Here is a 27,375-nt window from a genome sequence, read left to right on the forward strand (position 1 = left end):
ATGACTTGTTAGTTCATAACATGTGTACATCTATATAAAACGAAATGCCCAAAATGATCCATACAACGTACAGGTGTGAATGTAAAGGTCTGACTTGTGAGATTCCTCACTCTTTAACACCGTGTAGCTATGAGTACTGCTCTGTGTAAGAGGCCGCCTGCTGTCCAATGAAAGACTCAATTGACTCATTAAATGTGTAAAATAAAATATTTTCTATTTCCCATCATTCATGGATACATTGGTAGAGATACAAGTAACAGTACATCAAACAAAGCCACCTCCTCTAAAGAGCTCTACTTCGCCCTTTTGTGACTAAATAAAAAAATGCCACCTTGAACAGTGGGAGAAACCAAGTGCATGCTGGCAAAACTTGGACTTGACCGTCTGAAAATCCAGATATTCAAAATGTCTCATGAATGATAACACGGTAGCAAAATATTACATATCAAGAAAAAGGCTAGCATGAAAAGAGTACTCTTTAAGACATGATTACAGAAACAAGCTAATCAAACAGCACAACTTGAAAGAGACGAGTAACAAACAGACTCCTCTTAAAAGTGAGTCCTGTAGAAGCGAAGGAAGAGCAAGAATGCATCGATTTCAGCAAGTGTAATCTGTGGAAACATGGGCAGTGAGTGACAATCAGAGGATCAGTCCATCAGTTCTCATTCACAGAAACAATGCAATGAAATTGAACTCAACATTGGGTCTTGTTGAAAATGGCTCTTCTTTCATGATCCAGCAGCAGTCTGCAGAGTGCCACCAGGCTGTGAAAAGCTCATCCAGTCAACTCTTTACATGGTTTCACATGAAGGAGACATCTGCACATAGTGTTCGTTTACTGGAAGAAAACATGTGACGGACTCGCGGGAGCTTGTAGACCACGACTTTGTGAGTAAGCTAAGATCTAGTATAAAAAGATATGTCTTCCTCGTCTTTGAGCTCTTCTGTTTTGTCCCCACATCACGTCCATCAGGCTAACCTGAAAGAATCGAAGCAATGAAATGACAGGAAATCTGAAAACACAATTGTTTGGCAATTCCAACAATGCTAAAGAAGAAAATCACAGAAACCTTGTTTCATATTTACGGAAGACTATTCGTGCCAATCATAACGAGTAAAACAATTTCTCTGTAGAGGTTTTCGCATGATGAGAATTAAGTTAAAAATATGAAGGGTGACAGAGTTCAGAGATTAAATCAAATATACTAGCATTAGCGAATGTCCTTAACTTGTTTCTCAGGCAAATACAAAATAAAAGTATTCCCCCTCCACTTTACCTGGCCTTAATAGTCTTCCATAGAATTAAACGCAGACATTTTAAATGTTGTAAACAAATGTATTGTGTGCAACAACCACTAAAAACGTACCTAGTTGCCATTGACTTGTGTTGCCGGTGTTCCTCCATTGTTGTTTTCTGCTCTCTGTCGACTGCGATTCTCTCGTTCTTCATCCTCTTCATCCCTCTCCTCATTGCCACTGTGGTTCTTACAGTATAGTCTTTAAACAAATACACACACACATACAAAGAAGGTAAGTCACAAAACACAGTAATAGCCAACATTATCAGTTATTGCAAAAGAGGTGAAATGTGGTCCAGTTAAGGTGTGAAGACGTAGAGTTAAAGGTGCTCTATGGAGTTTCTACCAAGGGTGGCACAATACACATTCCTGCTGCTAGTTTCGGCCATTGACTAACAGCCGTTGGTGGGTACACATGTACAATGTAAATGTGTCATAGACAGGCAGGAGGAGAACTTGTAAGTTAGCTTAGAAAATGCACATTCTACAAATGTAAAATAAAATAAAAAACAACGTACGAGAATTTTAAATAAATCCAAAATATTTGCATTTTCTGCAGGTAACATAAAATGTGTGTTCACAATAAAACTCTTCTACTTTTAATATCACCCTTTTTCACATTTGTGGTTGGATGAAATACAAATCATTCAAAAGAAGTCTCTGAAGGGAATAAATAGCATGGGCTGTGTGATCCAGCCTCAATTGGCTCGTGTTGGTTGTAAAGCTAATGCAATATATTTTTAACTGATCAAGTTTAAAAGCTGTATTTGAGCTCACTTGTAGATGCCACGCGCCATGTTCTCAATGTACTTGGCTTTGTCCTGCAGGCCGCAGTGATAGTGGTAGGTCTTCACACACGCTTTAATCTCACACCCAATGGTTGCACCCAACTGAGAGCAGAGTGTGCATTTCTGGAATAGGAACACACATTTTGTCAGAATGTACGTAGTATTTCAACTATTTCAAAACAAATGAGAAGTAAGACGAATCGTCGCACCATTCTTTTCCCTCTCTTGATTTCCTGGATGACTGTTTTCACTTCAAAGTTTCCAAATTCGGCCCGTGACGAGGTGGTGAGCTGCACTGTCCCCGATGAAAAAAGCTGAAAAGGTAATAAATGACTGAGTGTTAGTACTGTGCTGTAAATGCACATTAAACGGCTTTAAATGTTCTGCAGACATCCCCACACACAGGAGTCTCACCATGCACCGGTAGTGCGCCGCCACTTTTTTGGAGTTATCGGAGTGAAGCATGCCCCTTGTTTCGTTCTCTTCCTCTCCGGCATGACAGAAGCCGCAGCGCTGGCCGCCGTCTCCCGGGCTGGACCGAAGAGGAGACCTGTCCCGCTGGAAAAACACGTAAAAGCGTTACAAATCAGACACCAAATCACGATAATTTCAAACATTGGACAAACAGGCGTGTTGCCTTACATGGGAGGAACTCTCCTCGTCTGCCACCTGTGAGGAGGTGGAGCGGCTGTCTTCTGATTGGCCACGAGGTCCCACCCTGGATCTGCCCTTCTCAAACCTCCCTCTGCCCCTGCTCTGTGGCGGCGACGCGTCTGATTCGTCGGCCACAGCTTCCTCTTCATCTGATTATGAACAAACAGTCATGATCAGGACAAACTTTTATGTAAAAAGAAGCATACATGCAAAGAACAGGAAAGTAAATCACATCAAGAAGTACAAATACAATGATGAAGGAATGAAGAGTGGACTGGTACTAGTTGCAAAATGGACCCTCACACTGTTCCCGAGGCCCTCTATTATAGCTGCCTACTTCATTGGGTACTAGGATGGGTTTAAATGCAGAACCTAAATGTCCCTGTGTGTGTTGCTGTGTATGTGTGTGTAAGGATTAAAGAGGAATTCCTTCAGAAACAGGCATCAAGCTATTAATCTAATCATCCAGGCAGTTTAGTGATATGACATATGATGAGGCATATTTTACCTTCAATGCCTTCGTGAGAGGCATCCCGGTGTTTGCGACAGTAAACACTGTTATGGAAGAAAAAAAACCATTTTCATTTAATAGTTGTTACAAAATGTGTTGTCAGTTATTGTAGATGTATGTATGTAAATGTCCACAGCGGGGCTTCTTACAGGTAGATCCCCTGTGAGGAGTTCTCTTTGACCTGGGCTTTGTCCTTCAAAGCGCAGTAGTAGTGGTACGTCCTCCGGCACGTCTTCACGTCACAGCCGATAGTAGCGCCCGCCCGGTGACACGAAGAACACATCTGACGGGGAAAGTAATATATTATTCGTTATCAATGGTCAACGATCCAATATCTTCAATGCAAAGGCTAAAACTCATCTTTCAGATGCACTTTTATTGGTTGGTGTCTCCATTTCCTTCTAGCCCAGTGATACAATCGTCAAAATATATTTGAGTTGTTATGAGTTCATAAAAGTGTTACTGTTTATGTTAAGTGGGCATAAGATATTGTCTCATATTGATCGCAGGCAGCTGCATTTATGTCAATGGTATTGTAGAAGCCTCGAATATTCAATCAATGTATAATCCAAAATTGGGATTTATACTCATAATTAGTCAATTCTAAAATCAAATTAGAACATTTTAAAATGTATGCCAGACACATTCCTAATATTTACAATTTAACATCTAAAATCACTTCTCAATTCTTTCATTTAAAAAAAAAAAAACCATATGCAGGCCTTATAAGATGAAAGTACAAAATAAATAGGGAATATGGAAATAAGCAATGCTTAGAGATAGGTGTATATATGAACACAGTAAGTAGCTTCGAGAGCCTTTTTTAAACAACAGTTTTGTATACTAACGTGGCATAAACTCGTGCCAGAACCACTATAAATGACATTAATAGTCTTACAGACAGCTGCAGTGCATCTCCTGACATATTGCATATTGTTTAAGAAGAGTTGGAACCATTCATGTATGGAGACCCCATTTTGGATTCAACATTTGGTCAGATTGAGGAATAAGCCAACAAAAACTTGTAATTCTAGTTCTTTATTTCTGGATAAAAGATGATTATCCCCTTTTAAACCTGATGTAATCAACATAAACACTAGAGAGATTTGCTGTAATGCTAGTAGTATCAACACCTCCTCTGTAGTAAACATACTGTTATACCATATACATACAACACATGTAAACGATAAATACGCATCATTCATTATTATTAGTTCCGTAGAGCAGCTTCTGCATGTTCTGTAAAGTGTTTGGATGTGTGGTACTGTTACTAAAGCCTAATTGATATAAATGTAATGTGTTCTCTCTTCTTCTACACAGATACAGAGGTTACTTACCAATTTATTTCCCCTCTTGATCTCCCTTTTCACATCATCGAGGGAAAATCCTCCAATGTTTTCGCTGTCTGAGTGAGATGTGACCAGGGCAGAGGAGAAAAGCTGCGTGGGACATTTGAAATAAGCATACATGTGAACGTTGTACAATATCTGCATCTTCATTTCCATCATGCTACTACTGTTGGACTATTTTCAATATGAAGTGGGAGGGTTAACATAGATATCATCATGTCATCATCGATTCTTTTAAACTTATCATAAAAACCTGCATTTGTCAGTTCTATATGCCATATTGTTAAATGGTGTTTTGTCAACTTGGAGGTCATGATCACCAATGGGAGAAGAGACAAATTGGAGCCCTTCGAGATAATGTATAGGATATGAACCATTTCTTTCGGCTATATGCTTTTTCTCATTATGAACTGTGGCGGGAAAACACAAATCCCACAGTTGTTGTGGTTAAAGTTGACACGGTTCTCAGGTAAACATGACTTATTCTAGCTGAAGGGTGATAGGGTTGAGAGCAGGGATCTCTCCTCACCATGCACTTATGGTGGGCTGCCACCTTCTGGCCGTCAGACAGCAGCAGCTGACCACACTCCTTGTCCCGGTTGGTTCTGCAGAAGGCACATTTAAGGAGCCGCGCTGCCGCTCCTTTCCTCTGTCCCGACATGACCGAAGGCTTTCTGGTTGGACCAAGACTCTAATAAATGAAAACAAAAACATCACAAAAAGGTGAAAGGCAAGAGGAGATAAGGATGGTAGATCCTTACAAATAGATGTTAATAAAGCAGTTATACAATTAATTGTCCAGCCTTGCCATGTCATCTGGATATATATCAGGTTCAGCGTTCATACACATTCAGATAAAAGCTAATATGATTTAAATAGGATGACATATTAATTAAAAGTCAACAATTAGTCTTCTAACCAATCAGATGATTGACAGAAGATTAATTGGCAACTTTTGAGATTATCCGTCAAAATCCTTTTTCATGCAAAAATGGCAGCGAATTCTGTTTTGTAAGTCTAAGATGACCTAATACTCTCTGATGATGTCATATTAAAAAGGGATATTTGTAATTAATGGTTCATTTTTGGCTGACAAAACCAGGCATGTTAAGACATTACCTTGGAGTTTGGGAAACCAGGATTGCATTTTTTTTCTGACATTTTATATTAAGATTAATCTAGAAGATAATCAACATATTTGTTAAATTGAAAATAAATTGTTAGTTGTATCACCTACACAGTTTGTAGATGATGCACAGAGTCCTCCTTGGCAATGAAGATAACGTCTGAATGGTTCAAGTTATGGCCGAATATCAGCATGAAAGCAATACAAATAAAACATATTCAGGTTGAAGGGTTCATAACGAGGGATACACATTTGTAAATCTGCATAAACGTAATGTTAACCAAACAGCCAGCCCAAAGGAAAATGCACTGTTTGTCCTAAAACTAAATGCAAGTATTGTGAAATCATTTTGGATGGCAGCCTTTAGGAACTCTTTCCCAGAAACAGCTGGAAACTAAACTTTGACCATAGCTCCAAGAAACTGCAACAAAGAGCACCAAAGAAAAGCCCTGCTTCCTACAGTAACTCAGGAAGTGTATAATATATCCTAGCAAAACCTCTGATGGATCACAGCTTGACATTTCCCCAACCTAGTTCAATTAATTCAACTGTGCTAAGGAAAGTCTTTGATGACATGCAATGTACGATAACTAAAATCCACGGAACAAGTTGCTGACCATTATCAACATGTTTTGAGATCCTTCGTATGTTTGAAGAGGATAACAACCAGATTGTTTAGGCCTATGTTTTGTTGTTAAAGGAGGCAGCTGTGAACAATATCCTCTCAACATAGACTGACAGCCCTCACATATCAATCAGACTGAACAGGAAATAGGGTCAAGGAAATCTGATGTCCAGTTTTGTAGTTTTTTTCTGCATATGATGCAACATGTTTTGCCATTCCGCAGGTTTCTCTTCTAGTTTATCACATCTCATCTGCCCTACATTACATCCATAACATAATATACTTTAAAAATGCAATCAGTGGATAATATGCAATTTTAGACTGATGTTCCTTTTATGAGCAGTAAAGACAGCCGCATTTGCAGGACATTCAAATGTCACTATTGTATCATTTTCAGCTGCATTTCTATCAAACCTTTATATATAAATCATAATTTTCTTGTAAATCATGCAAGCTTTGTTGCATTTTCATCACAGTATTCTTTAAAATAGAGATCAAACCTCTTTATATGTGCTGCCATTGCAGAGATCGCCTGTTTGATGTTGTTCAAAAATCGCCTCAGGCGCCACATATATGTTAAATATGATAAGAAAAAGATGTGCTTAATCCTCTATTGTCCATAAGCGAAAATGGATGTTATTTAAAAATCACAAAAGCAGTGTGCAGCGACGCCTTGATAGAGCCATTACAGCCATGATAGCAGGGCCGGGATTTCACTGCGGCGGAGGCAGCGATACACACACAACACTGCCGTGTAAATAACACCAAATACCCTTTAATTCAGCCTCTGCCTCACTAACATGCTTTCATTTCGCTATCCTGCCCTTTATATCCATACTGTGTTCGATTTGTCACCAGAACAAGCGAAAAATAAAAAGTGGCTAAAATTTCTCCTACAAAAGTTTTGAATTAAAGGGGGTGTGTGTCTCTTTCTCCAACAAACCAGCTATAACAGAAAACTAATTTCACTATGAACATCTCAACGCCCCAAAATCTCTCACAAGGCCTTTTCTTGTAGGAAAATAAGGTCGGTGGTAGGAAAATATGACTCTTCCTACATTGTGTTGTTGTTGAAATGCTAAAATCAGCGTTTATTTCCCTTTAAATGTGGGAAATGATCATGACAGGCGCGGGGGTTCGCAAATCGTTTCGAAGTAAAGAGCGCCATACGTGATGTGTCCCCGTGAAAGAGAGCAGCTTGTTCACCAGCAATACGGCCTGAAACCACAATAGGCCGTACAACACAGCGGGTATCTGAAACACGCTGATACACAGCTCACATCTTACCTGCTAATATAATTACTATGGCGCTGAGGAGGTGGAAAAGATGGGAAAGTGTTCCGAGAAGTGACTGTGTTTCTTCCCGTCCTTCAGAAGTGATCGTGGGCTTTTTCGCACTAGTAGCATCAAGCTAGCCGCTGTGCTCAAGGCAGCTGGACACTTCCGGGTCTGGCTTTCAAAAATAAAAGTCGCGTCCACGAATGTTTGTTAAAATGTTTCAAACGTGAAAATTATGCAGGAGGTCTGAGTATGTAGGATGCAAAAGTGCTTTACAAAAATACCTCCTGGAAATCCTGAAGCATCAATATCCCAAAGATGGGCCGCACTTTATTCAGATTTAAATATGTTTAAGTTAATTGTTTCTTTTTTAAATTGTATTCACACAGCATAATAAACATGTTATGCATATACAGACCATTTCTGGGAATTAAAGCTCTGGCAAACAAATGTCATGCAATGTAGGCCTACATCAATACAAGGGTATAGTTGTTTCCTTTTTAGGGTAGCCTATATGATTATATGAATATGAATATGAACGATGCCTATTGTTTGATTTTGTATGATTGGAAAATAGATCATCGAAGAGAAGTTTTCAAACATGTTAAATCCAGACAAGGACTAGTCAAATGAACACATCATTAAAAAAAACATTGCTATTATTCAATTGTAAAATGGATACTGTTGTATTATGGTAGCTAAAGAAGCGCAATAAGCAGAAGACCTACGCATCTGAAAGATGTGATTTAAACCATGAATGCAGTTCACTAAAACCAATAAACAACAGCGTATGTTAAATACGCTGTTGTTTAATGGTTTTAGTTTAGTTTAACATTTATTTAAATGTTGCCATCAAAAGCATAAAAGTATTTTACAGATGTACAAATTGTGCTGCATGTTGGTGCTTTTTATCAAGAGAGTCAACAATAAAACCAGAATGTCAGCAGCACTATGGTCAGATCAAAAGCTTGACTGCTCCAAGTGAAAGACATTTTTGTCCTCCATAAAGTCTTGTAGTATGATGGCCAAAGAGTCTTCTCCAGACAGACTGTACAGTAAAAACAGGACAACCATCACCTCTGTGTAATGGAACCTGAACAGTAATTGCTAAATACCATCAACTACATGTTACACAGAGGTGGATCTGTAATGATTTTGGAATTAAATGAGAGCCACAAAGAGCAACACCGTTCAACAACGTACATCACTTAAGGCTAGGAACTTGTTTATATTCAATGTTAAATTGAATTAGATAAAAATAAATGTAATCAAATATATATGTCCCGTTTAATGCGTGTTTGAGAGGGTCCATTGCATAAAGAAAAACATGTCTGTTAATTAGCAAAGGAGATATTAATTGCATATCCCACAATATGCTGGATTAATGTTGAGAACTTGATGAAGTAAAACTACTACTATTAAATATAACGTTAAATGTTCTCCTATATTTTACACATATATATTCTACGTTGTTTATAAAAGTTATGTTCCAAACACAAAAGATGAAAATGGCTGTCTAATCTTAAAGCCTAACAATTCTCAACTACATTTCTGTGCCTTATCTTTTTTGATAATTCGGGTGCACTCGATTACAGTTACAGGGCATTCCGACAAATGAGGCTTCCAGTGTGTTCTTTAATCTGCCCACCCACACGAAATTGAAGAGCCATGATACAAGCGCACCCAGAGCGGAGAGGGCGTTTCCATGTCCCCACCTCGGGCAAAGTGATTGGTCAATGCGGGTGGCAGTCATTTTGTAAAGCAAAACATACCCGCCCAGTGTCCCCGGGATGAGGAGAGGACGAGAGTTTGAGCAGAAGAGAACAGGGAAATGAAGTTGTCAGACAGGCCAGCCCAGCAACTCTCGCTCCATAACTAGGCAGCTAGCAAGTTAGGTGACAGGCGGTCACGAGTGGAGATTTATATGAAATACAACAGCTATGAAGGTCGTCCGTTTGAACAACTTGTAGCTACAATTGGTACGTATTAGAGAGCTACACCCAGAGATCTCAGATAACGTTCAAAGTAGCGTTACAGTGGACAAAAGTGAGGACAACTTGCTAGCCTGCTAGCTAACCTTTAGCCGCCGAGCCTCCTTCAGCTTCAACACCACAGTTCACTCGGTGAGTCTTGACAGCCTCAGCTGAATATTTCAGCAGTGTGTGATGTGTGTTTCACGGTGCTCACTGTCCACGTACTGACGCCAGTCCGCTAGTTTTCTTGCTACAGCTAACTAGGTCACAAGCTAGCTCAACTTTGCTGCTGAACACTGCTGTAACGTTGACATTGTTACCGTCTTATTCCACATTTTATCCTCGTTTCGGTCTAAAAAAGTTGGCATTTTATTCTGGCATGGTGAATGCTAACTCGTGAAAACTAATACCGAAGGTTAAACATGTCGTAGAAGTGTAACTTTAGCGCTAATCTACCCGCATTTTCTTTGAAAACTACTGTAAGGTTAGCAATGTTAGCTAGCTGTGTGTGTCATGTTCTTTAACACTGTAACTCTGTAGTTGTACTTATGAGTGTCGAATTTCAGTCAGGCAGTATAACTAATAAACTGTATCGTTGTTTGCTTCAGGTAAGAGTTGTTCAGCCATTTCCTGATGCAAGGAGGTACAGGAAGTTGAATTGCTCTTATAGCATGTCAAAGTAATTTGAAACACTTTTATTTCCTCAGAGATTTGGGCTTGTAACTCCAGCTTTCAGTCATGCCGTTTCCGTTTGGGAAGTCTCAGAAGAGTCCAGCTGATATAGTGAGGAGTTTGAAGGAGAATGTGGCATACATGGAAAAGATGGATGCTGGGGACAGCAAAAAGTGTGAAAAGGTTGGTCTCACATTTGATCTGTGTATTATTCTTATTACCTACTGCTGGTCTTAGTCATTAACTGTTTGTTCATATTAAAGGTGGCAGAGGAGGTGTCAAAAAACCTGGCTTCACTGAAGGAGGTACTGAGTGGAACAGGTGACAAGGAGCCTCAAACTGAAGCGGTGGCTCAGCTTGCTCAAGAGCTGTACAACACCAACCTCCTCATCGCCCTCATTGCAAACCTGCAGAGGATTGATTTTGAGGTGGGGAAAATGTACCTCTTTCTGCCGTGATTGTATGTGTGTTAAAAGTATTGATCCCTCTGTTCCAACACCAAATAGTCAGCAGCGCTCCCACCGCCTGATTTGAACATTGATGACCAAAGCAAAAAACCATGCTGCATATCATCAGTTAGCCGTTCATCTCTCCAAGTGCTTTTTTTTTGTTTTTACAGGGGAAGAAGGATGTGGTTCATTTGTTCAGCAATATTGTGAGACGTCAGATTGGAACCCGTACACCCACGGTGGAATACATCTCTACCCAACAACAGATCCTCTTCATGCTTCTGAAAGGGTAAGTTCATCTTTTCAGGCCGCAGGAACTCACTTTTTAAAACGTTTTAATGTGAGTGGCACTGTTACATAACCAACATGAACTACTCTTAAACTGCAACCAAATCATTTTTAGGTCTTTTTAAAAATGCTTTTTTCGAAAGATCACATTTCTTCAACATACACTGTGATTTCTTTTTTCTTTTTTTTTTTAAACATAACCCAGTATGTGTTTCGACAACTCCCAGAGGAACGAGCGCTAACTTGTTGCCTTCACCTGTGGGTAATGCATGTTGATGAAGAGAGTGATAGTAGTGCTGGTTTTACAGCTCTAACGAAACTGAGTCATCCTGTTTGGAGAGCAGCATGTGTTACGGCTGCATTGCATTATGGTCCTTTGAGTTTGCTGTTTTCCGACACAGATTAGAGTAGGTTTACACATACAAGGAATTTGCTTTCATGTATTACAGCGCATACAAGGATTGAAGTTGTAAAAAAAGAGCTAAAATATGTGCAGTTGGTAAGAATTGAATCTGCAAGAGCTGTGCAGGATTTTGAACTTGGTTTTAAATGTCACGTCTCGAAAGAGGAACAAACTGTTTGAGCGATCGGAGATGGACATCTAAACCTGATGTTTAACACCAATGTGCAAGATGATTCTTCTGCTAGACACTCTTTTTTAATATATTTTGCATGTGAACTGTCTACATTCAAAGACTTTCAAAAAACATCACCATAGGAAATAAGGCCAACATTTTGTAATGCCTCATTAAAGTGTTAAGAGTGACATTCCAGCGTTTGTTTTCCACTGTATTGAATGCTGATGATAAATGACTTGCCTTTGGCCTGACACTGCAGATATGAGAGCGCAGAAGTGGCTCTGAACTGTGGGATGATGCTGAGAGAGTGCCTGCGCCACGAGCCTCTGGCACGGACGGTGCTCTTCTCTGAAGACTTCTACTGCTTCTTCCGTTACGTAGAGCTCTCGACCTTTGACATTGCCTCAGACGCTTTTGCCTCATTTAAGGTGCGCTGCTGTATTTTCTTTCAGTTTGACACATTCCTCATACCAACAGTTCTTATCTTACATCTCGCTCTTATCTATTCCCTCTCAGGATCTCCTCACAAGGCACAAGATTATGTGTGCAGATTTCCTGGAGAACAATTATGACAGGGTGAGATTTCTGCAGTGGATTGTGACCTTTAAAGGAGAGAATGCCTGACGTGCCTAATATACCTTTATTTATCTTCAGGTGTTTACAGAATACGAGAAACTGCTGCACTCTGAGAACTACGTCACCAAACGACAGTCTTTGAAGGTAGAACATCCACTTCTGTCAAATGAAAAGCACTGTTTTACTGACATGCTCTCAGTTGATTGTGCATTGAACAAGTGTTGTGTCTAAATATGCATATGTCACGTGGGAACCTTCGACACTCGATGACTGCCATCTTGGCTACATAACAAAAGTTGCGCAACCAGCCACTGTTGTGGTTGCATTGGTATAGACAGCAGCACTCTACAAATAAAAGTTATACCCGTTTCTTTTTCAGTATTTAATAAACGTACCACCATGCTGGTTTTGAAAAGAAACCCCAGCTGATTTGATTGGGTTAATTGCGTAATCTGTAATGTTTTGCTACCTTGAACAACAATGTTGATAGCTAACATCTTGCGTTGAGGGCACAGCAGCCATGTGCGATTTGATTTGAAATACTACATGGTCGAAACTCACACACTGCACAGATGTTCAGTGTATGACATGCAGTATGCTAAAGGAAGTATCCGCAAAGGTCTTACAATACATTCCATACTGTTTTTCAGCTCCTTGGGGAACTTCTTCTGGATAGGCACAACTTCACTGTGATGACAAAGTACATCAGTCGGGCGGAGAACCTGAAGCTGATGATGAACCTGCTCAGAGACAACAGTCGAAACATCCAGTTTGAGGCGTTCCACGTGTTCAAGGTAAGCACAAAAAACATGTCATTGTAGTTTTGAAACTAAAGCTACTTTAGAGCGTAGAGCAATACTTATAACACTTAGGATTACTACTGTATTACACGGTACATTTCTAGCAATAATCTGGTTTTCATCTTTATGAAAGGGGCCCTATTATACTCATATTAGTATTTTGTGTCTCTACTGTGACATGTTTACATACTTTACTGTTCAAAAAGCTGTTTATTTGTCCTCATACTGCCAGGCAGGGGGAGTGTGTGGCAGAGAAATTCCCTCTGGAGGGAACACAGGGATTTTAGCCTTTGCAGACCATTTACATGCACACAAACCTATTTAAAACACTACAGGAAAAGGAAGACCCCAAAAAGTATAATAAGGCCCATTTAAATACTAATACATCACTGTTTATATTGTTATACATACATGTTTACATACTTAGTAATATAAATAATTGTATTCTATTTATCTTCTTTTTGCCGATATTTACCTCAACTTATTATTTTGATGTTAGTTCCCTAGTAGTCAAGAGGTAAAAGAGAAGTAACAACAGAAGAAATAACCTGAGATATATAATATCAATATTTTATATTTTCATTCATTTTATACTAAAATGATTGCAAATGTAATATCCCCTGGTATAAATAAAATATTCTGATTATTTTGAAGAGACATTCTGCTGACATTACTACTTTGAACATTGAAAGTGGTGGATACATTAAAAAAAAATGTCTCTCCTTTTTGTTTTAAAGGTATTTGTTGCGAACCCCAACAAGACCCAGCCCGTGCTGGACATCCTGCTGAAGAACCAGACCAAACTGGTGGAGTTCCTGAGCCACTTCCAGACCGACCGGTCAGAGGACGAGCAGTTCTGCGACGAGAAGAACTATCTGATTAAGCAGATCCGGGACCTGAAGAGGCCCGCGGCACCGGAGGAAGCTTAAGGTGCCCGGAAACAAGCGCTCCGTCAGGTGGTTGAGGTTTAAGGTGGTGCTGGATGGAGCTGCAGAGAGAGAGAGAGAGAGAGAGAGAGAGTCTAAAAAGACATGCTTCATTAAAATCTTATTAACTACAAAATATAGGAAAAAAAGTACTTCCTTCACTTTCTTTTTTTTTTTTGTTTGGATGTGAAGGTGATTTCCATCCAGCAACCTGAGTTGGCCAATAACTGTTATTTAAACCATAGTGCTTATCTTCTTCTTCTTTAGTGATAATGATAAAAGTCCGTTCTTGTAATGTTGGACCTTAAACTGTTACCCTTTCCACCGAACACCGATGCTGGCAGAGAGCGTAGAATGACAGAAACGTCGCCCCATTCACAGCCAACGTGTGATCTTTAAAGTCTTTCTCAGAAAACATGTAACATATATTTTAGAGATCGAGAAGTAAATATATTATTTTTCTAATGTAACTTCATGGTAAACGGCTTAAAACACACTGTCTCTGAACACTTAGTCCTGCATAGGTTTGGTTTATTGCCTTATTGTAAGCTGTTGTGTTGTACAGGGACTTTATAGATTTTTTTTAGATTGGCAGAGTGACATACTGGCCGGGTCAGCACATAGCCATTTCTTGGTGATTCATATGTAGTTAATAGGCCTTTTGGTTGCGTGTGTGAGGTCAGAAATGTTCCTGCTGTGCTGTGCTTGCCGATGCATTAGCTGGCGCAGGAAGAGGAAATCAAAACCATAGAGGAATCAATTAATAATGCTGCAATTCTTTTTCTCTTTTTTTTCCGGCAGCGCTCAGCGAGGCTTACATGACTGAAATAGAAACATCAGATAATGCTGCAGGGTAGCAGCCAGGATCCACCCATTGATCTCAGTGAGAGCCTCTCGTACACAAGCACAGATAGAAAGCCTTCATTTCAAAACAACTCATTTGAAACTACCTGACAGTTCTCATTTCAACACTGCATAACATAAGATATAATGCCGTTTACAAGGAGGTGTTGCCCATGACGATGCATCATAAGTATGTTACACTGTGAATCTATTATATTCATACGAAAGCATGATCATTTTTCATCGTGAAGAAATTCCTTTTTTCCCCTTTGACGTATATTGAACATCTGCTGCATAGGATTTGAGGATATTAAGTAATAGACATTTCATTTGCCTCGATTACATGTAAAGTCATCCGTACATTAGTTACCTCGTAACCAAAGAATACAAAAAGAAAAGGGAGTGGCAGAGGAAAACACGAAACAACTTCATGTTTTTCTCTTTATTGCTAAACCGATTATTATAATACTTTTTAAATAATAGTTTAAGTGTTGCAGTGACTTATAATGACGTATTGTTGTCAGCCAGACCCAGAACTAGCATCGCAAAGGGCTCCCTCGAGAAAAAGCTATTGGATTTCCCCATTTGCTTCAGCTTGTGTTAACTTCATATTCCAGGCACCAAACGAGTAAAAACGTTTTCGACTTTGAGACAAGTAATTGAAAATTGCTACGTTTTTTTTTTTCCCAGGTTTTAGGACTCACTCCTGCACCACCTATAGAACACACTGTAACATACCCATGATGCATCAGAAGGCTCTTCGTCCTATCAGATGTCAATACATTGCCAGAATAACCACAAGCACTTTTTTTAAAACAAGTTTGTTTTGGATGAAGAGCACTGAATTTCTTGAGTTCCTCACTGATTAGTTTATATTTCTTTAAAGAAGCGTTGAAATGATTGCCTTACTTCCCCCGTTGTCACTACAATGACACATTGGGGATTTCAAGAAATATGTTGTCTGTGTGCACAGTCTCCTAGTATATACCTCATGGGATTTGAGTTTGCAAATGCTGTGTTCTCTTTCCTTTCCTTCCTTTGACAAGATATTTGATTTGACACTTTCAAATACACAACAGTGGTTTGTATGCATGCCTAAACTTGATGTATATGTTCAAAGTTGAACGAGAACTGAGACCTGGTTTTCACAATGGAAAGCTAGATTTTAAAACTTAAATATTTCATTGGGTGGCGCCACACAAACGTTAATTCATAATGAATTGCAGTGTGGTGCCTTGTAATGAACGTTGCCTTATTTAAAGACATTTAATGGATCGTAATGTAAAATAAATTCCAGACCTTTTTAAAAACCAAAGTCAAAATGTACATTACAAGTTCCAAAATGCATCCATTTCTCCACATCTGTAGCTTTATCACCATTCGCTCGGTGTAATCTTGAGAGTGTGGATATATATTTTAATAAACTACACTCGGCTGTGGTGGATTCACTTTTTTTTTTTAATCACTATTTGGTACACTGCACCAGATGGTCAGCATTAACGGATCCATATGAAATTTGGGAACTCTGCTGTGAACGTGGTACATTATGCACAAATAGACGGAAGTCCTGCACACAGGGCACTGTCATGCCACCAGTTTATGAAAGAAAGTTTGTCTGAAAGTCTGTTTTTCTTTAAAATACCCTTACGGTGATCAACTTTTCAACTTGTTACTAATGAGAGACACAATTTCTCAAAAATGATACTAATGAATCAGACCTAACCTGCAAACACAAGTCATTATTTATATCTTAATGGGCACAAACACACTTACAGCTTGCTGACAAAGTGTTGCGTTATAATATCCAAGATTATCTGACTTTCTTTGTGGGGAAAAACTCAACTTTGAGAAGAATATTTTTAATTTGCTCATACAAACTTTCTGAAAGTGTCATGACGTTGCGCTTTGGAGAGGACGTGCTGTACACAGTCGTCCCATCGGGGGGCGCTGTTGGCAACATTTGGTATTACTAAAACAAAGCATCTCATGTTTCTAACCCTACCTCTAATATGAGTATATAAATCACTGGCAATAGTATGTAGATGTCAACACAAATTCCTTATGATCAATACTATATATTTCATGATTTAGGGGTTTTCTGTTTTAAATATTTGTTGTGCTTTACTTTTTTTTTACTCTAGTTGCCTTCTCTTTTCCCCTCCTTCTCTTTCCTTTATTCACCATGGGAGCCAATTATGTGTACATAACTTTATAAAAGATAAAAAGTGTGAAAGCATTCATGAAAATAAAACTTTATGGCAATTTATACGCGTGTGTTGCTTTAAGGGTTGAGTGGACTTGGATAACTGCTAGCAGCTAAGTGGTGTGTGTGTGTGTGTGTGTGTGTGTGTGTGTGTGTGTGTGTGTGTGTGTGTGTGTGTGTGTGTGTGTGTGTGTGTGTGTGTGTGTGTGTGTGTGTGTGTGTGTGTGTGTGTGTGTGTGTGTGTGTGTGTGGCCACTGACATTTATGGCTTCTTTAATCTTTGGTTATTATTTTTTTCAATGTATAGGACAAACATTTTGGAAAGGAAGAGAGTTTTTCTCCCCTATAGCTTTACTCATATAATTAGTCTTAAATTAATTATGTAGACCAGGGGTGTCAAATACGCAGTGGGCCAAAATAAAAGATAGGTACTAGTCGAGGGCCGGACTGGTTCAATGTTTAGAGCAAAACTTATTGAAATGAACTTATTGCACATATTAAACCTGGAACTAACAATCAGTTGCATTCATTTCTTATGGCTCTATCTGCAGCTTTTCCAGACTCATTTCTTATGATTACATTTTTCCACAGGCCAACAACGGCTTCAAAAAAACTATTTCCCTCAAAGAAAAAAACAAACATGCCCTGTTGTCGCAAGAAAAAAAGTGCAAAAGGAAACATCCATGCTGCTCTGTGAGTTGAGATACTTGGCATCTCATCTTGGGTGCAAGTTCATCAATGTGTGGGCTCAGGCTCTGAGCTGAGGAAACCCTCAGGATGGAGTGAAGGTGTGCGTGCAATATACCGGCCGGCCAGATCTAATAGTAATTAGAAATTATCCTGTGGGCCGAAATTAAATCCTCCAAGGGCCTGATTTGGCCCCCAGGCCTTGAGTTTGACACATGTGGTGTAGACCGAACTATAACTGGCGTATAAAGGCTTAACATTTGTACTTAATATTTGGAATTATGATCAATGTAATCACGTTAGTTACAATGTTTGACGAATAAAATATCTTACATTTATTTATCTCTGGGGAAATAGGGTTTAATAATGTTTTGTGACAGTTGCTCTATTTTAGAAGCTAATAAATAAAAGATCACATTTATATAATACAATATGTATATCAACACAGAGTAAAACGTTAAATATATAAAATAAAAGAAGATATTCATTAAAAAAACGAGAAGTTGAAGTATGATGTCCAATAAAATAGAATGTGCAAAAAATAAATTATTCAATTAAATCTATTTACAAAAGCAAATAAATATGAAGTGAAACCTCAATTAAATAGAAATAACAATGTGTATGAACATAAGAAGTTAAATAAAAAAGAAACTGAAGAGTGGGGATGTGAATATATTCATTCCAGTTTACTGAAACACATTTTCTGTCCTTTTTGAAAGTGTGGCACAAGTGTTGATGTGTATATGGATACTGTTCAGTATCCTGGGATTCAATTCAAAAACATTTCTAACATAATGTGTGTGTTTTAAGTCATTTTAAAGGTTTAGTGTTTGGTTTGAATTGACAAAAGCAAATTATTAAGTAATTTTGGTTTTAGGGTCTCTGCAACATAATTCAATCGTCCATAAGTCAATACATTATATTTGTTCTTAATTTAAAAGACTTCTAACCAAGATCAATTCTTTCTGTGAACTATTTTAACAAAAGGTGAAAGGAAATGTATTTAAATGAATTACATTGTATAACTCCAGAAGATCATTCTAGACAGTCAGTCACCGCTTGCGTCTTGTCAAACTTCTTTATCCAGTGATGCAAATGGTTATTGCTAAAAATACCCCCCCCTCCCTCCCAGTGTAAGCCCAGTTCAAAACACTGGGGCACATTCCACCCTACCAGGAGGTTTCCAACAGGAGACTGGCTCAATGGGCTGCAGCTCTATTGTCTGTGTGGAGGTCAATTATACCACCCGCAAACTTGCTTAAAACCCAAAAACATCATTATTCCTCCACCAGAGGCAGCTCTACATTCAAATTCATGTTTCAAATTTACATCCGTGAACTAACGCTGTTTTCAAGAAACAAACTTTAAATAATACCATAATTAACCTTCCTTCTGTATCACTGCAGGCTTACTGAGATCAAGCATACTTGGTAGAAGACCAAAGTGGCAGTTGCAATTCATTGTATTTGTCATTGTTGTTTTATTATAAATGTACCAAAAATCAGACATTATGATTTTAAATCAGAATAGGCTTTATTTACCAAGTAGTTTTCACATGCGAGGAATTTGCTTTGGTATATGGTGTACACAAAGACACAGAAAGGAGAACGTAGCAAAACCAAATACAATTAAAATAGGACTGTTAAGACTATTATAACAAATTAACAATATTTACATTTGACAAATACTATATACTGTATTTAAAGTGGAGAGCAGTGCTGATTTAAAAGAGGTAGTGAGGAGAAGATATTAGCAACATGTGCAGGATTTACAATTAAAAAAAAGATCTAAAATAATTAAACAAAGAAATTACATTTAAATCATATTCTCCTTTAGAAAGTGTCAGCTACATCTAATGTAAGGCAGTTAAAATGAAAGTAAACAAATATATATTTAAAATGATAATGTATTATTGATGTTATTTATTATTATAAATAGTATATAAGTATTTATTTGTATTAATTTCAATCAATGAATCTATTTGCACAATTATAATGTCTTTTCTATTGTGAGTTTGTATAAACTTGCTCGTAATGTCAATGGCTTTAATTTGTATTTGTATTCTTACTATATATACTTGCCGCTAATGTTAAGTTTGACTTTTTATTATATTTGTATCTTATTGTATCTTGTAAACATTTTTAACTCATGTAATGCTTGACACTGCTGCTGATTTTTTTTTTCTCCCAATTTTGGATAAATCTATCTATCGTATTATAAACATTGATTATTAAAAAGTAAAAAAATCATCCTCCTTATGAAATCCACAAAACCTAGGACTTGATTTTAGAAACTTGTGACATTAATCTAAAAGTAATGTTTGTGATTCTGTTTTCTGTTCCCTAAACGCACCATCTGAGCCTATGGAAGCAGAGCAAAAAGCATTATGGGAAAGTGGGTTAAAGTTCAATCGGGGAAGAAGGCAAGTAAGGCAACGCTGTTCCCACAGTGGGGGCATGCTTTGGAAAGCATCTGCATCTAACTTGGTGTAGCTAGTGAGGATATCTCCGCAAACTCCACTGTTGTGCAAAAAACAAAGTTGGTGGGTGATATTTGTGTGCATATGAGGCGGGATGGGGGCTCCTGCACGCCGCAGAGCATTGTGGGGGCAGGGTTTACAGGGGTTACAGGTCACAACCCTCCTGGGTTCCTTTGACCAGCAGAGAGCTCTGAATGAATGGTCGAGGTGGGTCCATCAAACTATCCGCAGAGAAGCGTCCAAACTGGGGCTTTAGCAGGAAAGGCTTCCCGTGGGACTGCGCCAGGAGACATTTTGATGCCTAAACAAATAAGTGTTGCTGTGTGTGTGAGAGCGGATTCAGAAAAGACGACATCCGCAAAGATCTGCCTGCTCCCCCTCTCTCGCTCCCCACCCCCACAAAGAGGAGAAAAACAACAAAAAAGATGCTCTCACAATTTCACGCATGACAGAACTTTTTGTTTGTGCAAAGGGTAACATCTGCGGACCAAGTTACGGAGAGATGTTGGAGAGGTCTGCAGGATGGGAAGAAGCGGATCCACGCAATGCAAAGGTAGGCTTTGTGGTGCTAGCCATGTTTTATTTACAACACATTAACACACGTGGTCGCTGTTAATGCTTCACAAGTGTTTGTTTTCAGGAAAAAGTTCGCATATTGTGAAATGTGTTTTGTTACTTCTCCTAATGCTAATTCGTTAAAGACAATTACGCAGCCTTTCCACGTATTGTGCTCCAATCTTAATCCATGTTAAGATTCATGTCAAAGCTCAAACTTTAATATCCATGAGTCACAATAACTTTATTAAAAAGTTGGTTTGCACACGTCTTTGTTTGGTTTTACTGGCACATTGGGCTCATTAAACCCTATTTTTAATAATCCGCAAAGGGTTACAAATCCTCACACCCGCTGTTTACCAGCTGCTGATGGTTGATTGCGTTACGTAAGCGATTACATGTGCGCAGATATGGTTGCGATCATTCTTTAATTGACGCTCATCATGGCATCACGAGACGCTGTTGGCGCCACTTTGTTAAAGCTTCACACAGAGCGAGGCGAACTCCGTTAGAAAGTCATCATAGCGCACTAATATAGTCATCAGTTGGAGATAATAGCTCATAGGAGAGAAATGGAAAAAATATTGTTACTTTTTAGGCTCCTATTTTTATGAATTTCTAAGTCTAAGTTCCCCACGTGTGTGCTTTGTTTGTGCCAAGCAGGAAATCAGTGTTTTTATCCTGAACACAGTGGACCACGTGATAGACACATAGATTTTAAAGCAGGGTTGCCAACTCTCACGCATCTGGCGTGTGACACACGCTTTCACTCTCTCGCTGCCCAAACTATTCTCACGGCAAACACAAGATGAACCGGCGATCGTTTTTGGTTGGTTATTTACAATGTTGAGTTGACAGCTGCTCAAGCTGTAGATCCGCTCCCTCCCCGCCCCCATCAGTTTTAACAACGTTAACAGACAGCAGAGCAGTGGGAGCCGGTTGGTCAATCCCCGACCCGTGTTGCGCATGCGTATATCTAAGATCCAGTCGACATTATATAAAGTAAAAGTCTGCTGCTTATTGTTCTACCAGGCCAGTGGTTCCCAAACTTTTTCAGTCGGGCCCCCCTTGGGTAATTGGAAATATTTTCGGGACCCCCCCCCCAACCCGGTTCCCATCTATATTGGTAGGATTAATTGTATATTGTTGTAAAAACATTACATTTTTCTCTGCTGATAATAAGAAGATATAAAGATCCAACTATAATTTTATTATGGATTACACATGAACAAAAGTGCTTGTAATAGATACTGTGAATTAATTTGGCCTAATTAAAACTGGTTGGCCTTCTTCCCTAGTAGATTTTTAAATTCAAATTTCTTTAAGGAAAATATATTAATTAACTACTATTTCTACTGCAGGTTGCAAACGATCACATCACTTTACCATTCCTATTCCACACATAGCCTATCAATGACTTGTGTGTGCTTGCTTTCCCTTGCAGATCTTCTCAAACCGGGGCTTGTGTTTTGAGACTGCCACTCTCAGTTCATTCTCAATGTTCAGCTTTGATCTGCATTTGGTTTTCATGGCAGCAACAGCCGAAAAAGCCTATTCACACAAGTAGGATGTTGCAAAAGGCAGCATTATGCCCACAGCTCTCTGACCAATGAGATATTTTCGAGCAGTGTTTGTTTACAATTTAATAATAATAATAATAATAATACATTTGATTTATATAGGTGCACTTTAAAAACAACGTCATCTCTCAAGGTGCTTCACAAAGCTAAAAGGAGAAAATAATAAAATCTTCCCGCGACCCCCCCTGCAGTACCTCTGCGACCCACAGTTTGAAAACCACTGTACTAGGCCAAAATAGAGTCCAAGAGTATATGAGAGTGTGAGTGCGTTAATTCATATATTTGGCAGTTTGGAGTAAGTCTGTAGATTTGTTTGTCTGTGTGTTTCATAGGCCTCTCACGATAATTAATTTTGTTGGATACATTTTCCCGGAAATTATTGCGATAAACGATAATATTGTCGGCACCGGTGTATGACCATTTTAGACCACTGACATAATGATAATATATAATAAATAGTTCAAGTACATCCTTTCAAACTGCTAGTCACATCCTCATGTAAATGTATCGAGGTCAGAAAAGTTATCGAGTTCATTTTTATTTATCGTACGATAAGTCAATTAATTGCTTATCGCGACAGGCACACAATAAAATAGTGGAAACAAGCATTTGTTTGACTTTCATTAGTGAATGAAACTTTGTGCCCTTTATAGTCTGTGTCCAATATTGTGTATTTGTATATATTGTATATATCATATATGCTAAGGTCCCGCTACTGACACGATAGCAGTCATTTAGTGCGCATATGTGTAATTAAACCCATGATATCAAAATCTCACTCCAGCCAGGTACCCAAAGTTGGCAACCCTGTTTTAAAGGGAATTATAATTTCCAATAATGTTCCACAATCTTATTAAAGTATAATCTCACCTTTCAATGTTGGACATTTAAATATATAGTCAAGTACTAATATAGGATGCAATGTTCAGGTAGCCTCCTGACTGTTTCCAGTTACTTTGTACTTTATTTAACTAATTTCCAGACTGAATATATAACGTTTCTTCAATTGCATCTAACATTTTATAGTTTTTAATCTAGCAGATTTGGAATGCAAAAATAATATTATTAGATTACCACATGTGCCCTTTGAAACCAGTGTGTTTTTTTTCAAATAACTTCCGGCATGCAAACGTATTTGAATGGATTTTAAAGTTTTGTCATGCTTGGAAACAGTTTACCTTCTAATACATACATGATGCTGACGACTGCCTAAAAGACATGTATTCTTTCTCCAAACATGGTGATCTGTTCAATATTTGTCGACAGTTGTCTCTTGGATTGATTTTCTTTCTGTTTTCAGGTGGTGCTGTGTCATCCTGCCTGGAGGTGTTGGATGTCAATCGATCCTCCCTCTTCCTATAGTCCTCCAGCTAAGGTGCATCTAGTGTAGTTAGTGAAATAATTCAGAATCTACTGCCCTAGTTGCTCCTTCTGGCTGGAGGGCTTGTTGTTCTTCAGGATCTCTCTTCACGCTCTGAAAACAGATTTATCTCCGGGCTCTATGTGTCTACACTTTTACAAAACACTTATATGTCTTAGGCCACACGGAGACGATATCAGTTGAATCCACTTACGTTCTCTATCGTATAGATCAGCGGTTTTCAAAGTGTGAGGCGCGCCTCCCTGGGGGGGTGCCAGAGAGCTTCAGGGGAGGTGCAGTGTGAGAAAAAAAGACGAGTAAAGTGTCACTTGCACTTGTTGGCTGTCTGTGGAGACCGAGTTCACCCACCTCGCCAAAAGGCTGTAAAAGTGCTCATTCCACGCAGCGAGGCTCCACCCCCCGTTGACAGTACATCAGCACCCCCCCCCCCCCCCTGGGCTGGGTGAGATTTTTAGTCCCCGTCCGCCCCCTGTGAGTGCGGGTGTTCAGCATTGACTTTGATCAAAAGCAAGTACCGGTCAAGGCTGCAGCCAGAGGATGATCTATTCCTGTCTACATTGCATCCCCGCATCATCCACCTGTGCGCATCAAAGACTCCAGTAATAAGGAGGTGTGTTGCCGGGAGTATATAAGGATTTATCCACGATGTTGAAAATGTGAAAAATATTTAAAAGATAAAAAGGTTTTTAAAAGTTATTGTTTAATGTTTTAAGGAGGTGATGCTACTCAGCCAATCAAATCGGTGCAGTCAGTGAGTCAGCACGATAGATTCAAACACACAGAGACGAGACAAGAAGAGAGAAACAGGCGTGCTCAAAAAAAAGAAAGGTGACGGCGAAAACAAAGTATTTAATGTCATTTTCTCTTACTGGACCTCTTTGAAATGCAATTTAATACCCCTGCATTATAGCAACAACAATAATAATAATAATAATAATATCAATAATATTTGAGAGGGGGGGGGGGGGCGCGGCTGTTCTTATGCTCTCTGAGGGGAGGCTCACCTTCCCACACTTTGAAAACCCCTGGTCTATATTATCTTTGACACCAAATTGTTCTGTGGGATGGAATGCTTTGTCTTTACTTACATAACACTAATATGTTTTAGTTCTGTCAATTGAAGTTACTTTCTCATTGTATCCTTTTTTTGGCAGTTTGAACCCAACTAAACCATCACTGCTAAAGGTCAGACAGAAGCAGAATCACGGTTTAAAGCTTTAAAAACAAAACAACGAAATAGTTAAGTAGTACTGATAATAGTAACAGTTTAAAAACAATGCATTGCCTAAATACCAGCAAGGGGAAAACACGTTGGAAAAAAAACACGTTGAAAATACCTGCGACCTGGTAGTCCCAAAGTGCTCACAGTGCAGGTAGTACTCACTGACCTACTGCAGTTTGTGCACTTCAGGTGCTGCCGGTCACCTTCCCTCACGCGTCAGCCTGTTTACACCTGGAATCATGTGGGTTTACAGCCAGTTTTGTTGGTTTGCTCTCAGCTGTTGCCAGTCTCTGCTGTGCAAATCCATGCAAAGCTCTCTGTTTCTCAACGTCTCAGCCAAAAGAAGAAGTCTTTTTCTTTATTCCAAGCTTTGATGAACACTTGAAAGAGTCTGTAAGGCACAAAACAGCTGGTGTTTGTTTCTCCCCCATTGTTGCTGACGTGTTATGCTCTCCAGGCATCTTAACATTAAGCTTCTTTGACATTGCTGCTTGTCTCGCTGTTTCCGGGTGGATGACTTCACAATTTCAATACTCGAAAAAATTAGAAATTGCACAGTATCCATCTGCAAGCCGCCAGATGTTGTGAACAGCTACACGTGTTTTAGATTGTACTCATTTGGGGAAACATAAAAAGTTGTATGTGCTTTTTTTTCTGGCTTTATGGACTTTTTATTATCAATCTTCAGAGTAAGAGCTACAGATATTGTCAAACTGAACACTAGGTGGCACCATTTCGACTTTATTGGCTCTTGATGCAAAAGACTGTCCACTCGAGATGAAAATAATCACGATAGGTATTAAATTAAATGTGTGTAATTATTAGAAGTAAGTAGATGCTGTTAATTGTGTCATCCCACATGTTTTCTGTACACGTTCCCCATGTTTTTGCTAAATAAAAGCTTATTTCCATATCCCACGCTTACGTGTCATTTTTCATTGTAATGTATGCGCATCTCCTGGCCACATTACCCGCCTCAGGTACGGTGTCCCAATTGCATCCCATAACACACACTGCTATTAATCTAACACGACGACAGCTCGTGCACCGCATCACTCCCCTTCTATCTCCACTCCTGCATCCACACACAGCCAGCTCGCATCACTACTATCACACTGGAGAGGAGATCTAGGGGCAGGTTTACGCTGTGTGACGCGCGCTTTTGGAGAGGGAGCGCGCACTTGTATTAATCTGTGCAGCGAGGTGAGAGTCAGTGGCGTGAGTGAAGAGCGACTCAAGTTATCAGAGCACATTTCTGAGCGGAGGGACACAAACAAATCATGAGGATGCTGATCCTGGAGCAGCAGCTTCCTCTCCTCAGTGCAAACCCGGGATGCTCGTGTAACTTTTAATGTGTTGAAGTTTCGTGGTTTCTGTCTTATTTCTATTCGCTTTTAAGTGCCTGCCATGGCTGCTCCATCAGTGCACAGTGCACTCTTTCTGTGCGCCTTCCTCCAGCTGTTCCCCCTGCCCGGAGGACAGGTCCCGAGCTGCCAGGAGGTGCGCACCGTGTTCCAGTCTCTGCATCCGAGCTCCAAATGGGTCCCAGAAACGCCGGTGTCTGGTAACTATCAACTTTAAGCTTTGACACGTAGCTTTATAGCTTTTACGCACACAAATTGGATGCACCATTAGTCCTCCAGCCACTACATTTCAAGGCTTCATCAGAGAGCCAACCCACACACACTCTCCATCCCTCTGGCTCAACAACCTGCTCTGTAAAAAATAAATTAAAATCTATTGGCCAGTTAAGTATCTTGTAAAAAAGGAAAATGGAGCAAGTCGAGTTATATAAGTCACTGGTTAATAACTGTTTAATAACAAGCTAGAATCGATCAATCCAAAAGTGGAGCCACTGATTTTTGGAAATTGTAAGCAGATTTCTTGCAGGTGTTTTTTTTTGTGTTGGCTTGAATCTCCTGCTAAGTTTGAAACGGGTGATTACTAGTCATTTGTAAGCTGCCACATTGTCACAGAGTATATATTAGAGGTGTGATTTTAATTAACCAACAATGGAAGCAAAACCTGCATTTATCCAAAGGGGTATTTATGTTCCCAGGAGCTCCAATGTCAGTGACTCTGCCCTTTAGAGGAAAGAACAAGAAAAGTGACTTTTTAAAAACTGAGCTAATGGTGAATTCATTGAGGTGTTTGCAGGATAGATGAATCCCCCGATTACATTTAGCAGAACACAGCGTGTGTGTGCACTGTTGGAGCCTGTTGCATGTTTCTGATCCAAGATGCAAATGAGGATGTCTGTCATGTGGCTGAATCACAGCCACATGCAAATGCTGAATGGGTGTTAAGAGTGTCATGTCAGCATGGGGAAAGTGCTCCAGGTGATCGGGTTGCTCTCCATTCGCCGCATGCACCTGATTCTCCGGAGAGATGTTTACCAAATATAATGCAACATGTTCACAGGAGAGTGTAATGAATCACACAGCTGATTCAAGTCAAACAGCAGGAACATCTGCACTTTGAAGCACATTTTGTCACGCCAGCCTGTATTAATCTATCTCTGGGTGCACGCA

The 27,375-nt window shown here is 39.3% G+C and overlaps 3 protein-coding genes across 4 annotated transcripts in view; 2 read left to right on the forward strand and 1 right to left on the reverse strand.

The window, feature by feature from the left end:
- Positions 1 to 188: 188 nt before the first annotated feature.
- On the reverse strand, positions 189 to 7,787 carry phf6 (PHD finger protein 6). Of its 2 annotated transcripts, XM_071204665.1 has the most exons (12): positions 7,642 to 7,787; positions 5,841 to 5,889; positions 5,133 to 5,294; positions 4,592 to 4,693; positions 3,404 to 3,537; positions 3,252 to 3,298; positions 2,732 to 2,892; positions 2,504 to 2,647; positions 2,299 to 2,403; positions 2,079 to 2,212; positions 1,371 to 1,500; positions 189 to 982 (listed from the first exon to the last, which is right to left on the reverse strand). In XM_071204665.1, exons 3-11 carry the CDS (start codon positions 5,262 to 5,264, stop codon positions 1,371 to 1,373), a joined length of 1,089 nt encoding a protein of 362 aa, XP_071060766.1. In that variant the 5' UTR covers positions 5,265 to 5,294; positions 5,841 to 5,889; positions 7,642 to 7,787; the 3' UTR covers positions 189 to 982. The 2 variants fall into 2 exon arrangements, with proteins under 2 accessions (XP_071060766.1, XP_033949533.1); XM_034093642.1 differs by lacking the exon at positions 5,841 to 5,889.
- Positions 7,788 to 9,399: 1,612 nt separating this feature from the next.
- On the forward strand, positions 9,400 to 17,003 carry cab39l1 (calcium binding protein 39, like 1). Its single transcript, XM_034092423.2, has 9 exons — positions 9,400 to 9,755; positions 10,313 to 10,460; positions 10,541 to 10,705; positions 10,897 to 11,015; positions 11,852 to 12,020; positions 12,109 to 12,168; positions 12,247 to 12,312; positions 12,819 to 12,962; positions 13,706 to 17,003. The coding sequence occupies exons 2-9, from the start codon at positions 10,344 to 10,346 to the stop codon at positions 13,895 to 13,897; spliced, it is 1,032 nt and encodes a 343-aa protein (XP_033948314.1). The 5' UTR covers positions 9,400 to 9,755; positions 10,313 to 10,343; the 3' UTR covers positions 13,898 to 17,003.
- Positions 17,004 to 26,048: 9,045 nt separating this feature from the next.
- gpc3 (glypican 3) overlaps positions 26,049 to 27,375 on the forward strand; it is a 152,524-nt gene continuing 151,197 nt past the window's right edge. Inside the window, exon 1 of the mRNA XM_034092355.2 lies at positions 26,049 to 26,408. Coding sequence (XP_033948246.1) covers positions 26,252 to 26,408 — 157 coding nt within the window. The 5' untranslated portion in view covers positions 26,049 to 26,251. The remainder of the gene's footprint in view (positions 26,409 to 27,375) is intronic.

Source organism: Pseudochaenichthys georgianus, chromosome 10 (genome assembly GCF_902827115.2).
Source record: "Pseudochaenichthys georgianus chromosome 10, fPseGeo1.2, whole genome shotgun sequence".
Lineage (NCBI taxonomy): Eukaryota > Metazoa > Chordata > Actinopteri > Perciformes > Channichthyidae > Pseudochaenichthys > Pseudochaenichthys georgianus.

Coding starts and splice junctions, on each gene's coding strand:
- phf6 (XM_034093642.1), bottom strand. CDS start 5,264: ATGTCGGGACAGAGGAAAGGAGCGGCAGCGCGGCTCCTTAAATGTGCC. Junction 4,694..5,132: donor CAGCCCACCATAAGTGCATG/GTGAGGAGAGAT, acceptor TGTCCCACGCAG/CTTTTCTCCTCTGCCCTGGT. Junction 3,299..3,403: donor TCCTCACAGGGGATCTACCT/GTAAGAAGCCCC, acceptor CTTCCATAACAG/TGTTTACTGTCGCAAACACC.
- cab39l1 (XM_034092423.2), top strand. CDS start 10,344: ATGCCGTTTCCGTTTGGGAAGTCTCAGAAGAGTCCAGCTGATATAGTG. Junction 12,021..12,108: donor ACGCTTTTGCCTCATTTAAG/GTGCGCTGCTGT, acceptor ATTCCCTCTCAG/GATCTCCTCACAAGGCACAA. Junction 12,169..12,246: donor TGGAGAACAATTATGACAGG/GTGAGATTTCTG, acceptor ATTTATCTTCAG/GTGTTTACAGAATACGAGAA.